General features: G+C 44.4%; 1 protein-coding gene and 1 long non-coding RNA gene across 3 annotated transcripts in view; one reads left to right on the forward strand and one right to left on the reverse strand.

The window, feature by feature from the left end:
- CPNE2 (copine 2) overlaps window positions 1-22502 on the reverse strand; it is an 80348-nt gene that overhangs the window by 41078 nt on the left and 16768 nt on the right. The window contains exon 2 of the mRNA XM_083625229.1: window positions 9388-9584. Within this exon, the coding sequence (XP_083481355.1) occupies window positions 9388-9555 (168 nt within the window). The 5' untranslated portion in view covers window positions 9556-9584. The remainder of the gene's footprint in view (window positions 1-9387; window positions 9585-22502) is intronic.
- LOC310767893 lies at window positions 6542-21121 on the forward strand. Of its 2 annotated transcripts, XR_014551102.1 has the most exons (4): window positions 6542-7588; window positions 11140-11260; window positions 18328-18415; window positions 20802-21121. It is a non-coding gene; the product is annotated as an uncharacterized lncRNA (long non-coding RNA). The 2 variants fall into 2 exon arrangements; XR_014551103.1 differs by lacking the exons at window positions 6542-7588; window positions 11140-11260 and having other exon boundaries at window positions 16374-18415.

Here is a 22502-nt window from a genome sequence, read left to right on the forward strand (position 1 = left end):
AGTGCAAGCCCTTAAATGCATACCTCGCCTCCCAGAAGAAGAACTCCCCTCCCCTTCTGTACCTTTCCCTTCTGTACCTATCGGTTTGCCTCCAGCAGCAAACAATGTTGGGACTGTCAGAACAGAAACTCGGAAAGGGGTTTGGGGCAAGGAGGCTGCCCTTTCACCAAACCGCCACAGTCACCTCAGGCGCCCTTCCTCACCTAGAAACCTCCTCACAGGAGTCTCAATTGTGGGCCTTCCTTGCTAAGGAGGTCAGTTGGCCCTATCTTTACCAAGCCTTAGAAGGAATAAAACTAGCAGGGCCATTTTTAGCAGATGTGGCGCCGGGGTGCAAATTACCCCCAAATTACCACAGATAGTGTTGGGGTGGCCATAGCTGCACACTGCCAGCCATGGGGAGGGGGCGCAACTCTCCCCCATGCCGCTGTGAGACAGCAATCCCCGCAGAGGCTTGGGAGTGAAGTTGCGCTCCTCCCAAGCCTTCTTGGGAGGAGAGCGATCCCCACAGAGGCTAAGGACGGAAGCCGTGCCCTGCCAACCATATGGCTGGCAGGCGTGCAGCTTCCCTCCCAAGCCTCCGCGGGGATCGCTCTCCTCCCAAGGAGGCTTGGGAGGAAAGCTGCATGCCCGCCAGCCTTAAAGTTGGCGGGGCACAGCTGGCGGGCCTGCAGGGAAAGGGGAGGCCACCGTCAAAGCCACGCAGCTCCCCCACTTGCTGCGATGCCCCTGAGAGGCCGGCGCCCTGGTGCCACGCCCCACTAAGCCCTATGGAAAAGACGGCTCTGAAAACCAGTATGGTTTCGTGGAAGTTTGCTTCCCCTACGAAAGGGTCTTCCATTTTCCTCATCTATTTGTCAGGGCACCTGAGAATTCCTTGAGTGTTTCGGTGGGTGTGAGGTTTTGAGCCAACTCCACTGCTGTCAGGTTGCAGAGGACGCAGTACATGGTTTTACTATGAAACTCACTCTCACAGGAGGTAGTGAGGAACACCAACCCAGATGGCTTAAAAAGAGGATTAGACCAATTCATGGAGGAGAGGGCTATCGATGGCTACTAGCCACGATGGCTGGGCTTTGTGCCTCCGCAGTTGGAGGCAGCAATGATTCTGAATACCAGTTGCTGGAAACCACAGGAGGGGAGAGTTGCTCTTACGCTCAAATCCTACTTGCTGGTTTCCCATTGGAGCATTTGTTTGGCCCTTGTGAGAACAGAATGCTGGATTAGATGAGCCCCCTTTGGCCTAATCCAGCAGGTTCTTCATATGTTCTTATGTCTATTTTTCTTTCCAGTAAACATTTCTCTCCTATTTGAAAGTTCTCAGACGCAGTTCCTTTTCTCATCAATCAATGTGCAATGTTCGATGAAAACACAGCGGAACATTTTGGCATGCCATTAGTAAAATCTCTGCCGGATTTTTGATGGGCTTTAAATTTTATTCCGCTTCCCCCCAGTTACAGCTTTGTTCTGCTTCAACCATTGTTTTTATCCATATTGTTGTTTTTAATATTGTATATATTTTATATTTTGTATCACTAGTTGGGCAGAAAGGTGATTAATCACTGCTGCTGCAACTACAACAACTAACAAGAATAATAAAAAATTGTTTCCACATGAAAAAAAAATGTAGATTAAACTAACTTGTTCGCACACAATAAACTCTGATGATCAGCATTTGCCAACCTGTTCTGGACTGCAAGTGACTTCCCAGTTAAGGTATGTGGGGAGGGGGGTGTTACGTTCTGGCGCCGCAAAAGTGAAAATCACATAAATGCCCTCTCTACCATACTCTCTCAAAATATTCCTCTCCAAAAATCAAAAATACTGTACCAAAAATATACACAACTAGTGTTGAAGCTCTGGGGCTGACAGGAGGCTGCAGGATGGGCAGAAAAGTGTTGGCTGTGCTACCCCACATACCAGCTGTTGGCCAGGGAGGCTGAGCAGCCTAAACAAAGCCCCGCTGCACCTCCAGTCTCTTCTCTGCCCTCACTGAAGTCCTCTTTGGGTTCCGGGGAGGGTTTCCTTGCAAGCCACAAGGACTCTCCACCATTCTCCCTCCATTTCTGGGTATGAATTCAATGATTTACTTATTTCCTGGCGCTGCACATATACACGGTCGCACACGTGTCGATCGCACACAAGTGGGGATGCTTCTATTTATTTATCAACTAGGCCCAGGGCCTTTTCAGTACTGGCCCCGAGTTGGTGGAAAGCTCTGTCGCAAGAGACTAGGGCCCTGCGGGACTTGACATCTTTCCACAGGGCCTGCAAGACAGAGCTGTTCCGCCTGGCCTTTGGTTTGGACTCAGTCTGACCCTTATGTTTCCCTCCCCTTATGGTTTTGATCTATGGGCTACTTTTAAAATGAGGCGGCATTTTAAATTGCTTTTTAACCTGTATTTTAAATTGGGTTTTTTCCCCTATTATGTTTTTACTGTAATTTTACTGGTGTTAGCAGCCCTGAGCCCGGCTCTGGCCGGGGAGGGTGGGGTATAAATAAAATTTATTATTATTAAAATTACCACTTTTTACCTGCCTTTTCATGGAGGATAAGGCTATCCACAACTTCTAGTCACAATGGCTATGTTCTAACTCCCTGGTTGGAGGCAGTATGCCTCTGAATACCAGCTGCTAGGAATTGCAGGAGGGGAGGTGCTCTTAAACTTGAATCCTGCTTGCCGGCTTCCCATAATGGGCATTTGGTTGGCCACAGTGGGAACAGGCAGTGGCGTAGCGTGGGTTGTCAGCACCCGGGGCAAGGCAAGTAATTTGCACCCCCTAACCCATGGATTTGCGCCCCCCTAACCTGTGGATTTGCGCCCCCTAACCCTAAGCCCCAGATGTTGCGCCCGGTGCGGCCGGCCCCCCCTGCACCCCCCACGCTACGCCACTGGGAACAGGTGCTAGGCCAGATGAGCCATTGGTCTGATTCAGCAAGCTTTTTATGTTGTTGCTGCTCTCCTCCCTCGCCTTTCATCATCAGGGTTAAATTGTCACAACAATTTAAAACGCAACAATAAAAACATTACAAAGCAAACTACTGTGGTACCTCGGGTTACATACGCTTCAGGTTACAGACGCTTCAGGTTACAGACTCTGCTAACCCAGAAATAGTACCTCGGGTTAAGAACTTTGCTTCAGGATAAGAACAGAAATCACGCGGCGGTGGCAGCAGGAGGCCCCTTTAGCTAAAGTGGTGCTTCAGGTTAAGAACAGTTTTAGGTTAAGAACGGACCTCTGGAACAAATTAAGTACGTAACCAGAGGTACCACTGCACAGCCACAAGAACACAGTAACTCCTAAAATCTCTTTCAACTGGGAGGGCTTTGTTTTTGTTCTTATTTTTATTCTGTATTCTGTGTTTTTTTATATTGTAATTTTACGTTGTCAGCTGGCCTGAGATCTATGGATGGAGGGCGGTATGCAAATGTAATAAATAAAATAATAAATGAACATACAAGTTTCAAACGGCCAGGGTCTTAAAAGGTGCAACTTCAGCAAAGCTGTATCATGAAGGTCAAGGGAAGGGATTCCACAATTCTGGGGCTGCCACAGAGTAGGTGCTCTCCTGCGCAACCCTAAGCTTCATAATATGGCTATCATTACTAGTATCCATTGATAGACTTCTTTACCATAATTTTTTCTCAATCTCCTTTTAGAGGTATCTAAATTACTGTCCGCCATCACTCCTTGTGTTTCGTTTAGGCACACCACCATTCCACCCTGCCAATGCGCATAGATGCCAGAGTCAAACAGGAAAAGGATATTAACAAAACCTGTGAACATTTGAAAGCTAGAAATAGGTACGCAACGTGTGTGTTGGGGGAGAGTCAAAAATGGTGAGCGGGGTGGGAGAGGGAAAAAGGGAAAGAAGCTCTGCTGAAATGTATTTTTAAAAATGGGAGAAATGTTTGGAAATGCACATCAACAATATGGTAATTTTGCTAAAAATACAAGGGGAGGTTGGAAGGGAAATGGAACAGCGAGTTACTGTGGACCAGCTGTCGGGGGTGTGAGGGGGGGAGAGAGCAGAAAAGGAATATTATCTTCTCAAAACAGCTTCCTACACGATCTTTTGGGAGGATGGCAATCAAATAATCAGCTACGTATTAGTAGTAATTACATAGCACAACCTTGAAACTCCAAATTGATTGTAGATTGTGGTTTCTCTCTGCACTGAATGATATGTTTCACTGTGGCACTGTATGCTGCAGCTTCACACTTTATTTTTTGTTTCATTTGTAAATTTATTTTATATTTTAGTTGCATTTATACCTACGTTTCTGCTAAATCACAACGGGCAGCTGTTCTACTAACCCCATTTAACTGCAGGCTGTACAAATAAGTCCATTTGACTGTATGGCTGGGAATGATTCACCCATCTAAGATGTGATTTCTTAGCTTCGGTCTGATTCAAATCCAGGATCCGAGCTCATTTTCCATGGGACTCCCCCACCCTCCAGCCCGGCTGAGATTGAAGGGAAACTGCAGATTTCAGCAGATCTTTTTAATCTTTTTCAAAATTGTCTAGTTAATTTGTACATACCAACACTGATTAACTAGAGGGAATTCATTGAACATCCTTTGCATAGCTACAGAGTTAATTGCTTCTTGTTCCAGTTTTTAGTCATTACCCACAAAAAGGCTGGCACTGCAGATCCAAATATGGCACAAAGTGCTCCAAAGAAGGTCAAGGAACAATGTTTGTTATATTCAGGGCCATGCATCTTGAGTAAATAAAAATGGTGGCTGACCACCATGGATGGAAGTGGCTGCTGAGACCATATAACACTGGTCCTGAAAGATCTACATTGGTTCTCAGTACATTTCCAAGCACAATACAAAGTGTTGGTGCTGACCTTTAAAGCCCTAAATGACCTCAGCCCATTATACCTGAAGGAGTGTCTCCAACCACATTGTTCAGCCCAGGCACTGAGGTCCAGCGCCGAGGGCCTTCTGGCGATTCCCTCCCTGCGAAAAGTGAGGTTACAGGGAACCAGGCAGAGGGCCTTCTTGGTAGTGGCACCCGCCCTGTAGAATGCCCTCCCATCAGAGGTCAAGGAAATAAACAACTATCTGACTTTTTGAAGACATCCGAAGGCAGCCCTGTTGAGGGAAGTTTTTAATGTTTGATGTTTCATTATATAAAAAGAAAAGGTAGCAAACTGCAAAAAACAAACAAACCCACAACTCATTTTTATCCACACACATTTGTGTGTCCTGCCCCATAAAAGGCTGCTTTACATACATCTGCAAATAAGTAATAAGAAATTATTGCCTAACAACATTTTTACTGCCTTCTTTATAGATTCATAGAACCATCCACGGTATGGCATGCAAAGGAATGTGGAAAAGAGAGAGAGTGAAAAGTTATGATATTTTCCTTGCAGATCACAAACAAGTGGGACCTGCGACAGAGTTTTGCAATATATTCCCATCTCCTAACAGAAGTGTTTCTGCTCAGTGCACCTCAGAAACTCCATTCCACACCCCATCTCAGTTTTCTATTTTTGTTTTCCAGCTGACGCCCAGCTTTCCACTGCTACCGAGCACAGTCATCCCTATGGGGGCATTGTAGCAGGTAGATGTTTTTTGTACTTTTAGAAACCTTGGGGGTCCCCACTCAGCAAGCCGTTACCTCCCTCTTGTTCCCTAGTGGGCCAGAATCTGCCCCCAAACCACTATTATCTGACCGATGAAAGGGGACTTTTCAAGCGACACTTAAAAATGCAGCCTCGATTTTGATTTCTTGGTGCCAGCAAGCACCAAGCACTGGAGACTTTTACATTCAGGAGGGGTCAGTGTCTGTTCTTTGTTTCACATCTTTCTGGAGGCTGCCCAGGTTCTGGTGGGAAGGCTGAAAATATGCCCTCTCCCCCTTTTCCACACCCGCTGCCAGCTTAGACAATCCTCTGACCTCCCTTCAGAATCGAAGCAGCAAGCAACAGCCTGTGTGTCTCACAGACTGCCCATTGAAGACTCCTCTCTCTCACATTCCTCACCGCATGTTTTTCTGAAGCAACAGTCCAAAAATAGCCCAGGCGAAATAAAAACCACACATCTGAAAAGTTGGCATTACAGAGAGAGAGGGAGGGAGAGAAAGAAACACATACACTTCAGTTCTGATGAAAACCCTGAACAGAGAAGGAGCTCGGAGCAACAGGACAGTGAAAAATGGCACTTCAGAATACAAAAAGGAGGAAAGGGAATCTTTTTCATTCAGGAACAAACTTCCTATTACACCAACCTTCACCACCCTGGTCCCCTCCAGATGTTTTGAACTACAACTCCCATCAGTCCCAGCCCTGAAACTGCCCATGTTTCTAAGAATGATTCGCCATCCCTGTTTCCTTAGCTCCAAAATCTGTTGCCCCAACACTTCTCTTACTCCCATCTGCTTTCCTCCCTGCCCTGCAGTCTGAGCCTCACAATACTGTTCATTGGAAGAACATAATAACACAGGAAGCTGCTTTATACCAAGTCAAATCATTGCTCCAGCCAACTCAGTATTGTCTACAGTGATTGGCAGGAATGGGTCTCCAGGATCTTTTTCCAGCCCACCTGGAGATGTTGCAGACTGAACCTGGAACCTTCTGCACCTAAAGTCTTCACCATGAATTTGTACCACGCTGTCCCCTGCAGCTGAAAATAAACATGGAACCACAAATGTACTGTATTTGGCTCCCCCTTCAACTCCAGTCAATCCGCTTGGTTGCACCAAGCATGAACATAGCAAACTGACATCAGTTAAGGAGTTGCTACCCGCTCCTTCACCAGACAGGCACTGTATTTTCTGGTTCTTGGTAAATTCACTATCTCCCCCTTTTGCCTTCTCAAAATTTGCTCAGAGTTGCCATTCCTCAGAGTTCACTGCTTCAACATGCTGTGTAAAACACCATATATGCAAAGCACACAACACCCCTCCCCGACCCACCCCAAAATAAAATCCTGGGAACTGTAGTTTAGCCTTTCACAGAGCTACAATTCCCAGCATCCTTAGCAAACTACAGTTCCCATGATTCTCGGGGGGGCATGTACTTTAAATGTATGATGTGTACACAGCCAAAATAAGTTATGTCCCCTTCCATAGGAGTGGATCAATCTGGTTTTGCATGTATGTAAGTGCATACACACGAACATCACAGTGGATTTGCTTTTGTCCTACCACATGGTTTCATCCAAAGGGCAGATACCATTTTGGCAGAAGAAGTGATTGCAGAGTAAATGACTCCAGTGCAGACTACAAGGGGAAAGAGCAGAACCTTCTGGCAGCTTCTGACCATGTAAACAAAGCTGTGTAAACAAGCTTCCAATTCCTTCCTTGAGCAGTTCTACAACACAGCTGCTTTCCTGTGTCCATCTGCCTCTCATCACCACAGAGTTGTTACCCTTCCTTCCCCATCCCCCCATATCATCCAAAGCAACAACGCCGTCCGCTTTGAGAAACCAGGGCTGATTCTTCCTTATGGGCAAAAAAATGTTATTCACAAAATAAACCCAAGAGCATGCAAATCCCAGCTGCTGGGCAGTACGACGTGTCTTCTCTCTGAATATATTAGCGCAGAAGAGAGGCACCATCTTTTAAGTCAGTGTGTGTGTGTGTGTGTGTGTGTGTGTCCGTACTCCATTTCACACAGCATGCGGTTTTCTTGTCAAAGAAAGCCAACAGTAGTATCTGTTTGGAGAGTGAACGACTGCTATAGAAAACCTTGCTTAACAGTGGGGCAGTTGGGTGGTTTTAGACTGTGGACTTAATGGGTTGTATCCAGGTAATACTCAGAGTAGGCTGATTGGAATGATTATTTCCCATGGGTCTGCTCTGAGGAGGACTGACACTGGTTAGAACCTAGTGGTTGTCCAGAGATGGAGATGGAGGCAGCAGGGTTCATATGCAGGTTTGTTGGCCAGCCTGCCCGTAGTCTCCTCCTTTTGGAGGAGCTTGTGGGAAGTTGGCACAAGTCAAGAAGAGGGTGGCGGACAATCTACTGCCGGTAAGCTGAACAGACAATAAGGAATCCCTGCAGAGTGATTGCTGACCATTGCTCCTTGGGTTAACTGCTTGCTCTTTGGACTTCCTGATAAAGCTATAACAACGTTTTAAGAAGTCTATGAAAGGGAACAATTTGCCAGCAGATTTAATCAAAACAGGCGTCTGCAAAGAGGAGATAACAGAAATGTATGACCAAAGCAAGAAGGAGGCCATTGAGGTTTCTGCCCAGAGAATAACTGATTCCTGGGCCACAGATTCACAGACTTTCATAGAATCATAGAACTGTGGAGTTGGAAGGGACCCAAAGAGTCATTTAGACCAACCCCCTGCAATGCAGGAATCACGGCTAGAGAATCCCTGGCCATCCAACCTCTGCTTAAAAACCTCCAATGAAGGAGAGTCCACCACCTTCCACCACACCCAGGACTGCAAGGATCTACTATTTCCAGGGTGGGGGCATCACACAAAAAAGCCAATGGGTCAGCTTACAAATACTGGATTATAACTCGTAACGCTGCTTGAATGGTGGAGAGATTCAACGGTGCTGCACTCCCTCTGTTTCTTCCCCAACAAAGGGCGTCCTTCAGGGCATTCTAGGCAACCTCAGAGCAGGACCCAGACCTCAAGCCAGATTGTGATGGATAGAGAGAATCCACATCCTCACAAATGGGCAGTTCAGTGAGTGGCGATATAACGTATTATCAAGTGATATGGGAAGTCACAGAAAAATAAGAATTGTAATATATCGTGTTCCTAAGATGTATCATGTGAAAACCTAAATTATTATTATTATTATTTAAATAGAGAATCCGTATCCTCCAAGCATGCCTGTAGCTGACCAGCCCTCACCCTTTTGAATTCTTACCAGGGATTAGGTTTGTAAATGCTTGAATGTGTGTCAAATCTGGTTCTCTATCTAAATGAACTTTAATATTCTTATCATTGCCAGGAGCATATTGCCTCTTGGCCCCTCTCCTCTCCAGCCTCCTTTTCTGCCGCTGATTCTGGACCTCTCTCTGCCACAGACTCTTCCTGCTAACTAAACCCTCTTGCCTCCTCAGCTTCTGACACCACCTCCTCCTAGTCTGCTCCCTCTTCTCTCTCCAACCACTCAGTGTTGTCCCACCACCAATCCCCTGGCTCTGAGCCTTCTTCCCTTGGGGGTTCCACAGCCGGTGCCTCCCATCACTCTTCTGCATCCAACCAGTCCATGACAAAATTATTGTTAGCTGATCATCTGTCTCAGCCTCTCCAACACTGAATCCATTATACCACTCTGCCACAACCACCATTTTGTGTTATGCCATGCTCCTGTGGCAACCATTTTGTAACTCGCACCAACTGGCCAATAGAGGATGGCCATTCCTGACACAGGGCAACATTTTGGGCCTTACCTCTGTCCACTTGCCGTTGACTTCCATAAATAAGACACAGAAGGGGTCAGATTTAGAGGTGACATCTCTGTCCAGAAGATTTTGGCCACACACAGACAGTTCGACTTTGCAAACGCAGTACTGGGGCCCCACTGGCACGGAAGGGCTGGAGCTGGTTGTGTACGCCATCAGCTCAGGCAGCAACAATTCCCGACAATCTGCAAGGGTAGAAAGGTTTATTAGTACAAGGGGAGGGATGAAACTCCTAAATTCCCCATAAAAAGGCATTTGCTACAAGGAGAGGAGCCTTGCTGGTGCTTTGACCACCCATGTAACATAGTGGCCAAACACGTGAGCTAAGCTGTAAAGAAGCTGGTAAAATGCGGTCTTGACTATGCTACCACTCAGTGGATTTGTAACTGGCTGACTGACCGAACCCAAAGGGTGCTCATCAATGGTTCCTCTTCATCCTGGAGAAGAGTGACTAGTGGGGTGCCACAGGGTTCTGTCTTGGGACCCGTCTTATTCAACATCTTTATCAATGACTTGGATGATGGACTCAAGGGCATCCTGATCAAATTTGCAGATGACACCAAACTGGGAGGGGTGGCTAACACCCCAGAGGACAGGATCACACTTCAAAACGACCTTGACAGATTAGAGAACTGGACCAAAACAAACAAGATGAATTTTAACAGGGAGAAATGTAAAGTATTGCACTTGGGCAAAAAAAATGAGAGGCACAAATACAAGATGGGTGACACCTGGCTTGAGAGCAGTACATGTGAAAAGGATCTAGGAGTCTTGGTTGACCACAAACTTGACATGAGTCAACAGTGTGACGCGGCAGCTAAAAAAGCCAATGCAATTCTGGGCTGCATCAATAGGAGTATAGCATCTAGATCAAGGGAAGCAATAGTGCCACTGTATTCTGCTCTGGTCAGACCTCACCTGGAGTACTGTGTCCAGTTCTGGGCACCACAGTTCAAGAAGGACACTGATAAACTGGAACGTGTCCAGAGGAGGGCAACCAAAATGGTCAAAGGCCTGGAAACGATGCCTTATGAGGAACAGCTAAGGGAGCTGGGCATGTTTAGCCTGGAGAAGAGGAGGTTAAGGGGTAATATGATAGCCATGTTCAAATATATAAAAGGATGTCACATAGAGGAGGGAGAAAGGTTGTTTTCTGCTGCTCCAGAGAAGTGGACACAGAGCAATGGTTCCAAACTACAAGAAAGAAGATTCCACCTAAACATTAGGAAGAACTTCCTGACAGTAAGAACTGTTCGACAGTGGAATTTGCTGCCAAGGAGTGTGATGGAGTCTCCTTCTTTGGAGGTCTTTAAGCAGAGGCTTGACAACCATATGTCAGGAGTGCTCTGATGGTGTTTCCTGCTTGGCAGGGGGTTGGACTCGATGGCCCTTGTGGTCTCTTCCAACTCTATGATTCTATGATTCAAATGTCATATCAATCCTGTGTAATGTTCAAGAAGGACACTGTCATATCAATCCCTTGCAGATTCCCTCTTCTCAGCTTCAGCTGCCCTGCCCATTGCTTTTAGTTTTAACTTTGTTGTGTTTATGGTTAAGACTGCAACTTGTTACAACTTTATTCTTCCATCAAACTAACAGAGGTAGCTTTGGGTCTTTGCTTTATTTTCCTTACCGCTGAAAGCTCGAATTAATATCGCTTATGCTTAGCATTTTCATTGTGTCCCCAATTTGGGTCATTGTGAGAATGATACTGAAGTTTTGTTTTTTCTATAATTTCAGAAATTCAACATAAAGTATAATAAAATATAAAACAAAATGAGGTGATGTGTCAAGATGCACACTGATGGAACTCAATTCCAAGTGAGGACCATAAGTCCCTTCAAACAAACATTTAAGACAGGTTTGCTCCAAATTGGTTTCCCTTGGCAAGTATATTTCACTGCTGTTCAATGATCTAGCGATGAGTTATTTCATTCAGTACAATGATACGGTGCCAAGTTGGATGTTGCTATTTATTGCTAATACGTTTTGCTGCTATTTCACTGCTTTTCGTATTGCTCTTAATTCACACATTGCTCTTAATCCCCTATTTCACTGCTTCTCTTATTGCTTCTCTATTATTTTGAATATTTTTATTGGCTTGCTCTATTGCGATTTTTCTGTCTGCGTGATGGAATCTATATGACAGATGCAGAGTCTTCCAGGGGCCACGCGTCATTGGCAGGTGAGGTGACAGAAACAGTGGCTGTGGCCAGAGGCAAAAGTAGCCAGAACGATGGGTTTGACTCTCACAGTGACACAGGAGGACAAATGTGGCCCTCTAAGAATCTCTATCTGGCTCTCAGAACCTTCCCCAAGGCACCCCATCACTGGCTCCACACCTTCCTTGAGTGCTTTGTTCTAACTGGAACATGCCACTGAACTATGATAATGCCTCTTGTACACACACACACACACACACACACACACACACACACACACACAACGGGCTACGTGACCCTTTGGGTTCCTTCCAACTCTACAATTCTATAATGCAGTGGAGATAAATGTGTGTAGATACAATTGGCTTTTGCACATTTGCAATGCAGCCAGCTGTACAAAGGTTAAGTCCCATCCTTGGCTCCTTCTTGTGCCCAGAAGGTTCCTAATCCCTGGACTGAACAAACTTCCCTGCCCTGGCTGTGCAGCTATCTGGACAGACAAGTGACCAACCCCAACTGACACGCTGCTTTCAACATCTCCATCTCTGAAACAAGGACCATCTGGGTGAACATCCTTGGAACTGCCACTCCCTCCAGCTCAAAACCTTCAGCATCCTCCCCACAGTTCGGTGGACCGCATCTGCTTCCCTATGGGAGAGCATTAAAACCTGATTCACCGCCCTCTCTTTTTAAATTCACAAAAGGCATGACTGCCCACGGATGACGGCTCTGCTGTCTCTTCCTGTGGGCAGCTGCTGACAGCTGTGCTCTTCATCCTGTTCAGGGTCAGCCATCTCTCCAAGCTCCCCCCGGCCCCAGGCCCTTTCAGCTGCATCTCAATTTCTCCGCCAACAGAGATGTCACATCTTCCTGACAGTTTCAAGTCCTGGGCAGAAGGTGGCAGGCCAGCCATGTCCATAAGAGAGGCAGAACAACATCAGCCGGGTTAGGAGGGAGGGCTCAATCTGCAGAAAGACAGCTTGCTGTACAGCCACTGCTCCTGAATACAGAGGCAGAGCAGCTGGCTGGGAAGAGCTCTGCACATGCTCAGGGGGCCCCTCTACTCCAAGTTGCTTGCAGATGCAGAGAGAATCAACGACACCAGCTACAGAAACAGAATCTCTCTAAGGAGTCCCCCCCCTCAAAAAAAAGCCATGCTGGTTGGAACAGATAGAAGCTGTAGTCAAACATCTGGAGGGCACCAGGTATTAAGGTGTGTTACACTTCAGAGTCTTTATTTCAGAAACTTACAGCTTCTTGCAGAGATCCTGGCTCTCATATAATAATAATATAATAATTTATTATTTATACCCCGCCCATCTAGCTGGGCTTCCCCAGTCACTCTGGGCAGCTTCCAACAAAATATTAAAATACAGTAATGCATCAGACATTAAAAGCTTCCCTAAACAGGGCTGCCTTCAGATGTTGTCTAAAAGTCTGGTAGTTGTTGTTCTCTTTGACATCTGGTGGGAGGGCGTTCCACAGGGTGGGTGCCACTAACAAGAAAGCCCTCTGCCTGGTTCCCTGTAACTTGGCTTCTCGCAGCGAGGGAACCGCCAGAAGGCCCTCAGCACTGGACCTCAGTGTCCGGGCAGAACAATGGGGGTGGAGACGCTCCTTCAGATATACATGCATACATTCCTATGCAGTTCCTATTTCCTGCAGTCTTGCATTTTGCCCTGATTTTGAACTTTGAGGTGAAAAATTAGGAGGGAAAATAATAATAATAATAATAATAATAATAATAATAATAATAATTATTATTATTATTATTATTATTATTCCCTGCCCATCTGGCTAGGTTTCCCCAGCTACTGTAGGCAGCTTGCAGCATATCTAAAAACATAATAAAAACATCAAGGATTAAAAACCTCCAGATACAGGGCTGCCTCCAGATGCCTTCTAAAAGTTGTGTAATTCTTAATCCCCTTGACACCTGAAGGGAGGGTGTGTGGAACACCCTCCCTTCAGGTGTCAAGGAAATAAACATCTGACTTTTAGAAGACATATGAAGGCAGCCCTGTTTAGGGAAGCTTTTAATGACTGATGTTTTAATGTATTTTTAATATTTTGTTGGAAGCTGCCCAGAGTGGCTGGGGAAACCCAGCCAGATGGGTGGTGTATAAATATTATTATTATTATTATTATTATTACTCCTATTACTACTACTACTTCTACTACTACGAGGAATTAAGAGTGTGTGGGTGCGCCAGCACGTATCAGGTGGTAGATGCATCCTGACTTTACTGAACATGCATCAAGGCCTGTGTACACAGATGAAAACTGTCGCTGCACACAAACACATACACCCTTCCAAATAAACTTTCTCTTTGAGTTGCAGCTGCAAATACAATCAGCTGCACCAACCAACCTAAGCATTTCACTAAATATGCTTTATTATTACTGGGGAAAGGAGAAATAGTGATTCATTTGCTAACATGCCCTGCTTTGGAAGCCAGTGCAAAACAGGGGCTTTTAGAGCAAATTACTTATCAGGTAGCTTTGTTACTCCATTCTCTGCAGCAAAAACAACTACAGTGTTACCTCGGGTTACATATGCTTCAGGTTACATACACTTCAGGTTACAGACTCTGCTAACCCAGAAATAGTACCTCGGGTTAAGAACTTTGCTTCAAGATGAGAACAGAATAGTGCGGCGGCGGCACAGCAACAGCAGGAGGCCCCATTAGCTAAAGTGGTGCTTCAGGTTAAGAACAGTTTCAGGTTAAGAATGGACCTCTGGAATGAATTAAGTTTGTAACCAGAGGTAACACTGTAGAGTCTTTTGAATTTCTCTGAAGGGCAGGCGGGAGAAATCCTGCAGCCCCTCGTGTGGCATGCTCAGGCAGTAATTGTAGTTGTTTAAACAAGGGTCAGGCTGTTAAAAAAATCTTTGTTGGCTTAGTTATAGATTAAGGGGTAGTCAATTACACTGAAATGAAACTGCGTGTTAAGAAAAACAATAGTTCTGAAAGACAAAAAAAGACATACAGTGGTACCTTGGGTTAAGAACTTAATTCGTTCTGGAGGTCCATTCTTAACCCGAAACTGTTCTTAACTTGAGGTACCACTTTAGCTAATGCGGCCTCCCACTGCTGCTGCGCCGCCAGAGCACAATTTCTGTTCTTATCCTGAAGCAAAGTTCTTAACCTGAGGTAATATTTCTGGGTTAGCGGAGTCTGTAACCTGAAGCGTCTGTAACCCAAGGTACCACTGTACTTCGTTTTTGTAGGAAAGCATCCATACCTCATGTTCATCCCCGTCATGAAACTGAACCACAATTTCAAAAGGGTTTTGGGCAAACTAGGAGGAGTAAGTGAAAATCTATGATCCAAATCTTGCCCTAGCCACAGATTCCTTTCCAGGAGGTCTAAGAACAGCTTTATTCCCAACTGCAACATGGAGTTAATACTATCCTGCCTTGCAGAACTGTCATAAAGATTAATAGCACAATCATATGCATGTTTGCTCTGAAGTGTGTCTTACAGCACAGAGTGGAGCTTATGCTTCAGTAAGTATTTAGGACTGTAGTTTAAGATCATGTGTGTTAAGTACTTTGAAACTGAGTACATAAACACTAATATACACGAGATGGGTACTATCTCTGTTGTCTTTTCAGCACCTATTCAATACCTTCCTTTTTCAACAAACCTTTTGAGGGGAGATTTTTTTATCCTCACTTCTATCTGTGTTGGATTTGAAATTGTTTTTATATCTGAAATTGTTGTAATTGTTTTTATATATGATTTTTAATATCTGAAATTGTTTTATTTATTTTTGTTAAACTCCCTTGAGATGTTTCACAGGAAGCAATTCATATTATATAAAAATAATAAAACGCTAGAAATTAAATGGTGATGATGACACTAATTAAATAAACACCATTATCTATTCACCCAGTGCTGCATTATCCTCCGATATTATTTTATAAACGTGCACATTTGTAATTTTTTATATTTCCTGTTACATGACAGTTTCCAGTTACGTTTACGATTACATTTTAACTTTGGGTGTTTATATTTTAATGTTTTAGTGGGATTGCTCTGTGGTATTTTTTGATGGGGGATGTTTTATTTTAATGCCTGTGTTTTGGTAGGCAGATTCTTCGTCTTAGCTGCTTGCATGAATTGGGCGTTTCCACATTAGTATAACTACAGCTCTGTTAGAGTAATGGACATCATTTTAATGATGCTATGGTTTCTATACTAGTAAACAAGCATTAAGCAGAAAACCACCCAGGAGGCTCAGAGCTATGCAGAACGCTTAGGCTAAATGTGAGTGCCCAAGGAGGAGAGGGGGAGAGGTTGGAGGGAGGGGAATGGAAATCTATCACAACATAGGCCTCAGGCCCTATTATACCAATACCCAAGGCTTAATATCTTGAGCCTTAAGCTGTGCACATGCTATACCTTTAAAGCACATTCTTTCCCTCAAAGAATTCTGGGCACTGTAGTTTGTGAAGGGTTGCTGTGAATTGTAACTCTGTGAGGAGTAAACTATAGCAAACTTACTTTTAAAAGACATCTGAAGGCAGCCCTGTTTAGGGAAGTTTTTAATGTTTGATGCTGTATTGTGTTTTTAATACTCGGTTGGAAGCTGCCCAGAGTGGCTGGGGAAACCCAGCTAGATGGGCAGGGTATAAATAATAAATTATTATTATTATTATTATTATTGTTGTTGTTGTTGTTGTTGTTGTTGTTGTTGTTATTGTTATTATTATTATTATTATGCCTATAATTCTTTGAGGGAAAGAAGTTACTTCAAATGTGCTTTAAAGGTGTATACAGTGGTACCTCGGGTTAATAACTTAATTTGTTCTGAAGGTCTGTTCTTAACCTGAAACTGTTCTTAACCTGAGGTACCACTTTAGCTAATGGGGCCTCCAGCTGCCACTGCGCGATTTCTGTTCTCATCCTGAAGCAAAGTTCTTAACCTGAGGTACAATTTTTTGGGTCAGCGGAGTCTGTAACCTGAAGCATCTGTAACCTGAGGTACCACTGTATATAAGCAGACATTATGGTTATTTCATGTTAACTAATGTTTATTTGTTGCACTGCATACATGTTTTGAATTGTTATAATGCAAAATCAGTGGGGTGTGCATGTGGAGAATGCATTTAAAGATCTAGGGCATAGGCAGCCTTTGAGTCCAGCCTCATGTTTTTCCATGCTGCAAGGTGTTTTGGTTTGTAAAGAGTGTGACTTGGAGCAAACAAAAACTAGCTATATAGGGAAGTCTACAGGAAGGGGAAAAGTCCTGAGGTCATAGACTTCAGGGTTATTAATCATCCACTTCCCTCCAATTTAGATAAACCTTCAGAACTCTGTTTTTACAGGCCTGTTAAAAAACCTTTAAAAAAGAGAGAGAGAATAAGTCCAGACTAGAATGAAGTGTTTCCACCTACCATTATTATTTTTTAAATATACTTTTCACGCAACCAAAGCCTTAAAATAAGCAGGCTTGTTCTATTTATATCATTTTTCCACACCAAAACCAAATTCACAATGGCTGTGTTGGCACTGGCCTTAGCTCTGAAGGGATAGACTAGGAGGGAAGAAAATGCAGGTTAGGTTCAAAGGCCCATCCACTGGGGAAGAAAGAAACTGAAGTAAATTAAACCTGTGTAAAGTTACGCCAGATCCAAACTCTGCTCAGGAGTGGAGCCACTGCTGGCTGAGATGGCCTAAGCCTGGCAGAGGGAAAACAACAACAACAACAATTTATTATTTATATCCTGCCCATCTGGCTGCGTTTCCCCAGCCACTCTGGGCGGCTTTCAACAGAATATTAAAATACAATAATCTATTAAACATTAAAAGCTTCCCTAAACAGGGCTGCCTTCAGATGTCTTCTAAAAGTCTGGTAGTTGTTTTTCTTTTTGACATCTGGTGGGAGGGCGTTCCACAGGGCGGGTGCCACTACCGAGAAGGCCCTCTGCCTGGTTCCCTGTAGCTTTGCTTCTCGCAGCGAGGGAACCGCCAGAAGGCCCTCGGCGCTGGACCTCAGTGTCCGGGCAGAACAATGGGGGTGGAGACGCTCCTTCGTGTATACTGGACCGAGGCAGTTTAGGGTCTTAAAGGTCAGCACCAACAAGCCCTTAAAATAGTGTTTAAGTTATAATCATAGCACTGTAGAGTTGGCAGGAACCCCAACCCTGCTGCTGTGCAGAAATCACAGCTGAATAATGCTATTGGCACACCTGCACATTCTGAGCATTTCTGTAAAAACAGATACTGACATCTTAGCATTTTAAAATCAAGCAAAGCACACAAGCTAGGATAAACCTTCAGGCCCTATGGTCTTGCATCAGGCATCGGACCTGCAAGATGTACACCTGAAACATGACCCCACCTCTTGCTCTTGGAAGCTTTATAAGAAGCTGCTGCAGGAAAGGGACTGTGAGCAACATCTTGGGAGGGGTGTTCCTAGGGCTACGGTCAAACCGTGAAGCTTCCTTGTTATTTTTGCTAGAGGATGCTGCATGTTATTCATGTAATCTTGTTACATTTACAGCATTGAGATCTGTTTTTTGTGTACTATTAGATTTGCTATTAATTTGCAAATCTTATTATGAAACAGTTACTATGTTATTGTCCTGCTGTTTTTGTGAAACTGTTGCTATGTTGTTTTGCTGTGTTATTATGAAATTGCTTTCGTTTGCAATGTACTCCTGTTCTTTTGCTTTAAGCTGCTTGGAGCACAAATTTCTTTTCTGGAAAAGCGGCGTACAAATAAAATGAATGAATGGCTCAACCTGTACCTGCAGGATCAAGTACAGACTGCAGACATTTAGACACTGGCTGCAGAGGAGGCACATCCATAGCAGTTCACCCTTACACCAGGAGGGCGATAAGGTAGGCATGTTTCACTCCACAACAGCTCCATGAGTACAGCAGGAAACTAGCAAATCAGCCTGAACACTGATTGCTCCCAAGCTAGGAGGCCAGCTCCAAATATGGCTGAAACGGAATGTCCACTGGACTGGCCCAAAGTCATTTTTTCCAGTATGCAGGACGCAGATTCCTAGATCCCTTTCTCTTTTTTCATCTACACTGTTCCATGCTATGCTTGTTACTTTTCCACTGAAATTCTGCACATTTCAGCAAGGTCTCCAGTGCCCACCAGACCCGTGGGTTTTGCACCAATACCCACACTCGCTCCTGCATCCATCTGCATTGGGTTTGCTCAGGGGTGCTCAAGGGGCACCCAGATTTCCAGGAGCAAGCCACAGGAAGCTTCTGCGCTGCTCCTTCATCATCTTTTTTTAACAACAAGGCAGAGTGTTTTCCCCATTCACAGCTTGACGGGTTCTCCAACTCGCACCTGGTTTTAATGACAGACTTGCAGCTTGCTGGTTTGCCCCTTGCCATTAGTCACGCACATGGCCCCAACCACCCCGCTGCTCTGATGGGAGAAAGATGAGCTCATTTTGTTACTTTATTTAATGTCCTTTCTCTGTAGGCACAGCGAGCCAAACTCTGAGGTGCACAAGGCCACTAAGGCTTTAAGCCTTGCAGCATTCTCCAGGGCCAGGCATGGCAAGCCATGAAGTTTCAAAAGCAGTTTGGGCTCTGTTGTTTGTGGATGGGGGGCAGAGGGAGAAAGAGAGGTCAGTTTTCAATGTCTGATGTTTTATTGTGGTTTTAATATTCTGTTGGGAGCCCCCCAGACTGGCTGGGGCAACCCAGTCAGAGGGGTGACATATATATAATAAAATACTAATGATAATAATAAGCCTCCCTGGGCCATGCTAGCGTGAGACCATTTTGCACAAGGAACAAAAACAGCCCCCTCCACAGGCAGCCCAGTGCTGCTATTTTTTTACTTCATTTGTGTTATTTTTGAGTACTATGGAGAAATGCAACCAACCCCATCTGGAGTATATTCTCTGCAGCAACTGATTCAGTGACACTTCACATGAAGGCCGGCTGTGGAAGTCTTGCTGGGTGCCTGCGAGCCCTCCAGGCACACTTAAAAATAGCTCTCTGGATGTACGCAGGGAAAACAGGAAGTGCAAAGTCAGACCATCTTCTCCCTCAAACCCAGCAGTGCCTTCACCAGAAATGGGTGGGCCACATTTGTCCCTTGGGAAGTTTCTGGGGGCCACATGCTAGAGATGGGAAGGGCCAGAAGCAAAAATGCAGGGAGCAAAGTATAAATATTTTACCTTTGTACAGTAGGCTAATTTCAACACACACACCCCTCTATGCTAGTGGGGTTAGTCTGTCAGACTAGGACCTGGAAGAGGCCAGGGTTCAAATCCCCACTCAGCCATGAAGCTCATTGGGTGACCTTGGGCCAGTCACTGTCTCTCAGCCTAACCTATTTTACAGGGTTGTTTTGAGGATAAAATGAGAGAGCAGAGGAACCATGTACGTCACCTTGGTCTCCTTGGAGGAAAAAAGGTGGCATATAAATGCAATAAATAAATAACAGCATGTTCAGAGACTGAGGACACAATACAGCCAATAAAAACCCTCAAAGACAGTGCATAGCAGGGTTGGTGAGAGGGTCATGGGCTGGGAAGAGGCAAGGCAGGGTGTGTGGGTCAGGGTGGGTCTTCAGGACTGGATAGAAAAGGCCAGGAAAGCCACACACATCCCCCCAGGCCTTTCACACCTCAGATCCACACACTGCCTGGCAGAGGCTCTCCAGAGTCTCAAGATGATGATCTATTCCTGCCATTCCCAAAGGGGGCAGGATCACCACTGGCAGGGGGGGATTACCTAGGGGATGCTAAGTGGTGACTTAAGACTGCTGCTAAGTGACTTCAAGCCAGACATTTGGAGACTGGCATCACTTCTTCAAGCCCAAACATTGCATGAAGCATTTACTTGGACAGTGACGTGTATTTACTAAACATGGCATCTAAGGTTCTTGCTAAATGACTAGCAGACTTTGAAAAGCTAGCATCACTGGATCAAGTTTATTAATTTTGTTGGACTGATTGAATGAAATAATTTTAATTGGATTTTGAATAAACATTGTGAAATTAATTTTTGCTTCTTTTGAATTTTATTGTGCCATTATCTTCCTTAGTGGGTGGTGCAAATCGCTAGTGTGAATAATGTTTGTTATAGGGCGGGGTGGAAGGAGGATGAGTTTGTGGAATCAAGAAGGCAGGGGTGTGAAAAAGTTTGGGAATCACATTTCTATCCTGCCAATTGATAGTGGGACTTTCTGCATACAAACACCTGCTCTCCTACTGAACTACCATCCCTCCTTATGAGTTACTTGTAGAATCAGGGAAGAAAGGACCTTGCCTGGGATATCAGCTCCACCCAAGGCATGACAGATAACAGCAACAACCCGGAAAAGATAGACAAAGCATTTTACAAGGACAGGAAGAAACACCACAGACAGAATAACTGCCACACACAGGAAGAACAAGGATATAGTCTGAGTGCCTCACTTGTAGTTCTATAAATCATTTAATGTGTCAACACGAATAGAAGTTATTAATATTGCAGTTGTTGTATAAGGGATTATTATTTTGACTGGAATGTAATTGAAATTAATAAGATTTTGGAATGCAGAAATAAAGAAAACCATCAAATCTAGCAAGCGAGTGGCCACGTAAATTATATAATTCGGTATTTGAATGATTGGTATTAGCAACTGTATTACAACTTGGTATTGTCATAATGAGGCTATTAATAATAATAATAATTTATTATTTGTACCCCGCCCATCTGGCTGGGTTTCCCCAGCCACATATTATTGGTTTGTAATGGAAAATTAATAAAAATTATTGTAAAAAAGTAAGGACCTTGCCAATTTTAGTACTCTTCTTTTTCCAAGCTGACATTCAGTACACATATCTGCAACAATTCGCTATTAATTTTTTTTTAATGAAAAGTCTTCTGTATTTTATTGATTTTTTTTTGTATGCCGTGTTGTCTAATGAAAACATTTTTGAAAGTAGTTTCCCCTAATAAAATGTTTCACCAATAAATTAATTTTTATGTACACTTTCCCCCTAACATATGCATTTTGGTTGTAGAAGTGCATTGCAAATTTAGATAAGCACAAATTGCAAAGGATGACAGTGTCCTCATAGAATTGTAGGAAACAGCAAGCAGGATTCAAACACAAGAGCACTCTACCACAGAATAGCAGAATCACAAAACCGCAGAGTGTGAAGGGAGTACGAGGATCATTTAGTCCTAACCCCTGCAGTGCAGGAATCTTTCACCCATTGTGGGGCTCAAACCCACGACTCTGAGATTAAGAGTCTCACCCGCTACTGACTGAGCTATCCCAGCTTACATAGCTTTCCAAAACAACCCCGGCTTTATTGTTTTGGAAAACACACATTTGCTAAATTCATCTTTAAATGGATACTAAATTGAATTTCTCCCTCATCCATGGTTCAGGCCAACAATATTCCCCCTACCCAGCAGCACCTGCCAGGTGTGGGGCCAACACCAAACATGTCCCAATTTTAAGGGCCTACAATCCTAACACAAAGGTGGCTTACTCATGGACTGCAGCTCCTATCAGCCTCAATGAGTATGGCCAATGGTCAGGGATGATGGGAGTTGTAGTCCAAAAACACATGGATGGATGCATGTTCCCCACTCTAGGTTTACAGCACGAACACGTACAGAACCCTGTGAGGGACAAAAAGGACTGAAGTTGTCAGGTGGCAAAGCATCCTGCTACCCTTCATATATTTTGGCTACAAAACTCCCACCAGCCTCAGCTTTGCCAGCTTGGAATGATGGGAGTTGCAGTCTAAAAGATCTGGAGGCACCTGGATAGGGAAGGTCTACTCTGGAGGAACCAGTGGTTAGACTCCATGAGAAGAAGCTTCACATACATGAGAGGGGTTAAGTTCCTACCAGTGTAGATTCTCTAGCAAGAATGAATCGACTTCAGTCACTGACCAGAGTGGATTCTCTAGTACAGTGGTACCTTTACAACCATAATCTGTTCCAG

This window comes from Podarcis filfolensis (genome assembly GCF_964270895.1).
Source record: "Podarcis filfolensis genome assembly, chromosome: 8".
Lineage (NCBI taxonomy): Eukaryota > Metazoa > Chordata > Lepidosauria > Squamata > Lacertidae > Podarcis > Podarcis filfolensis.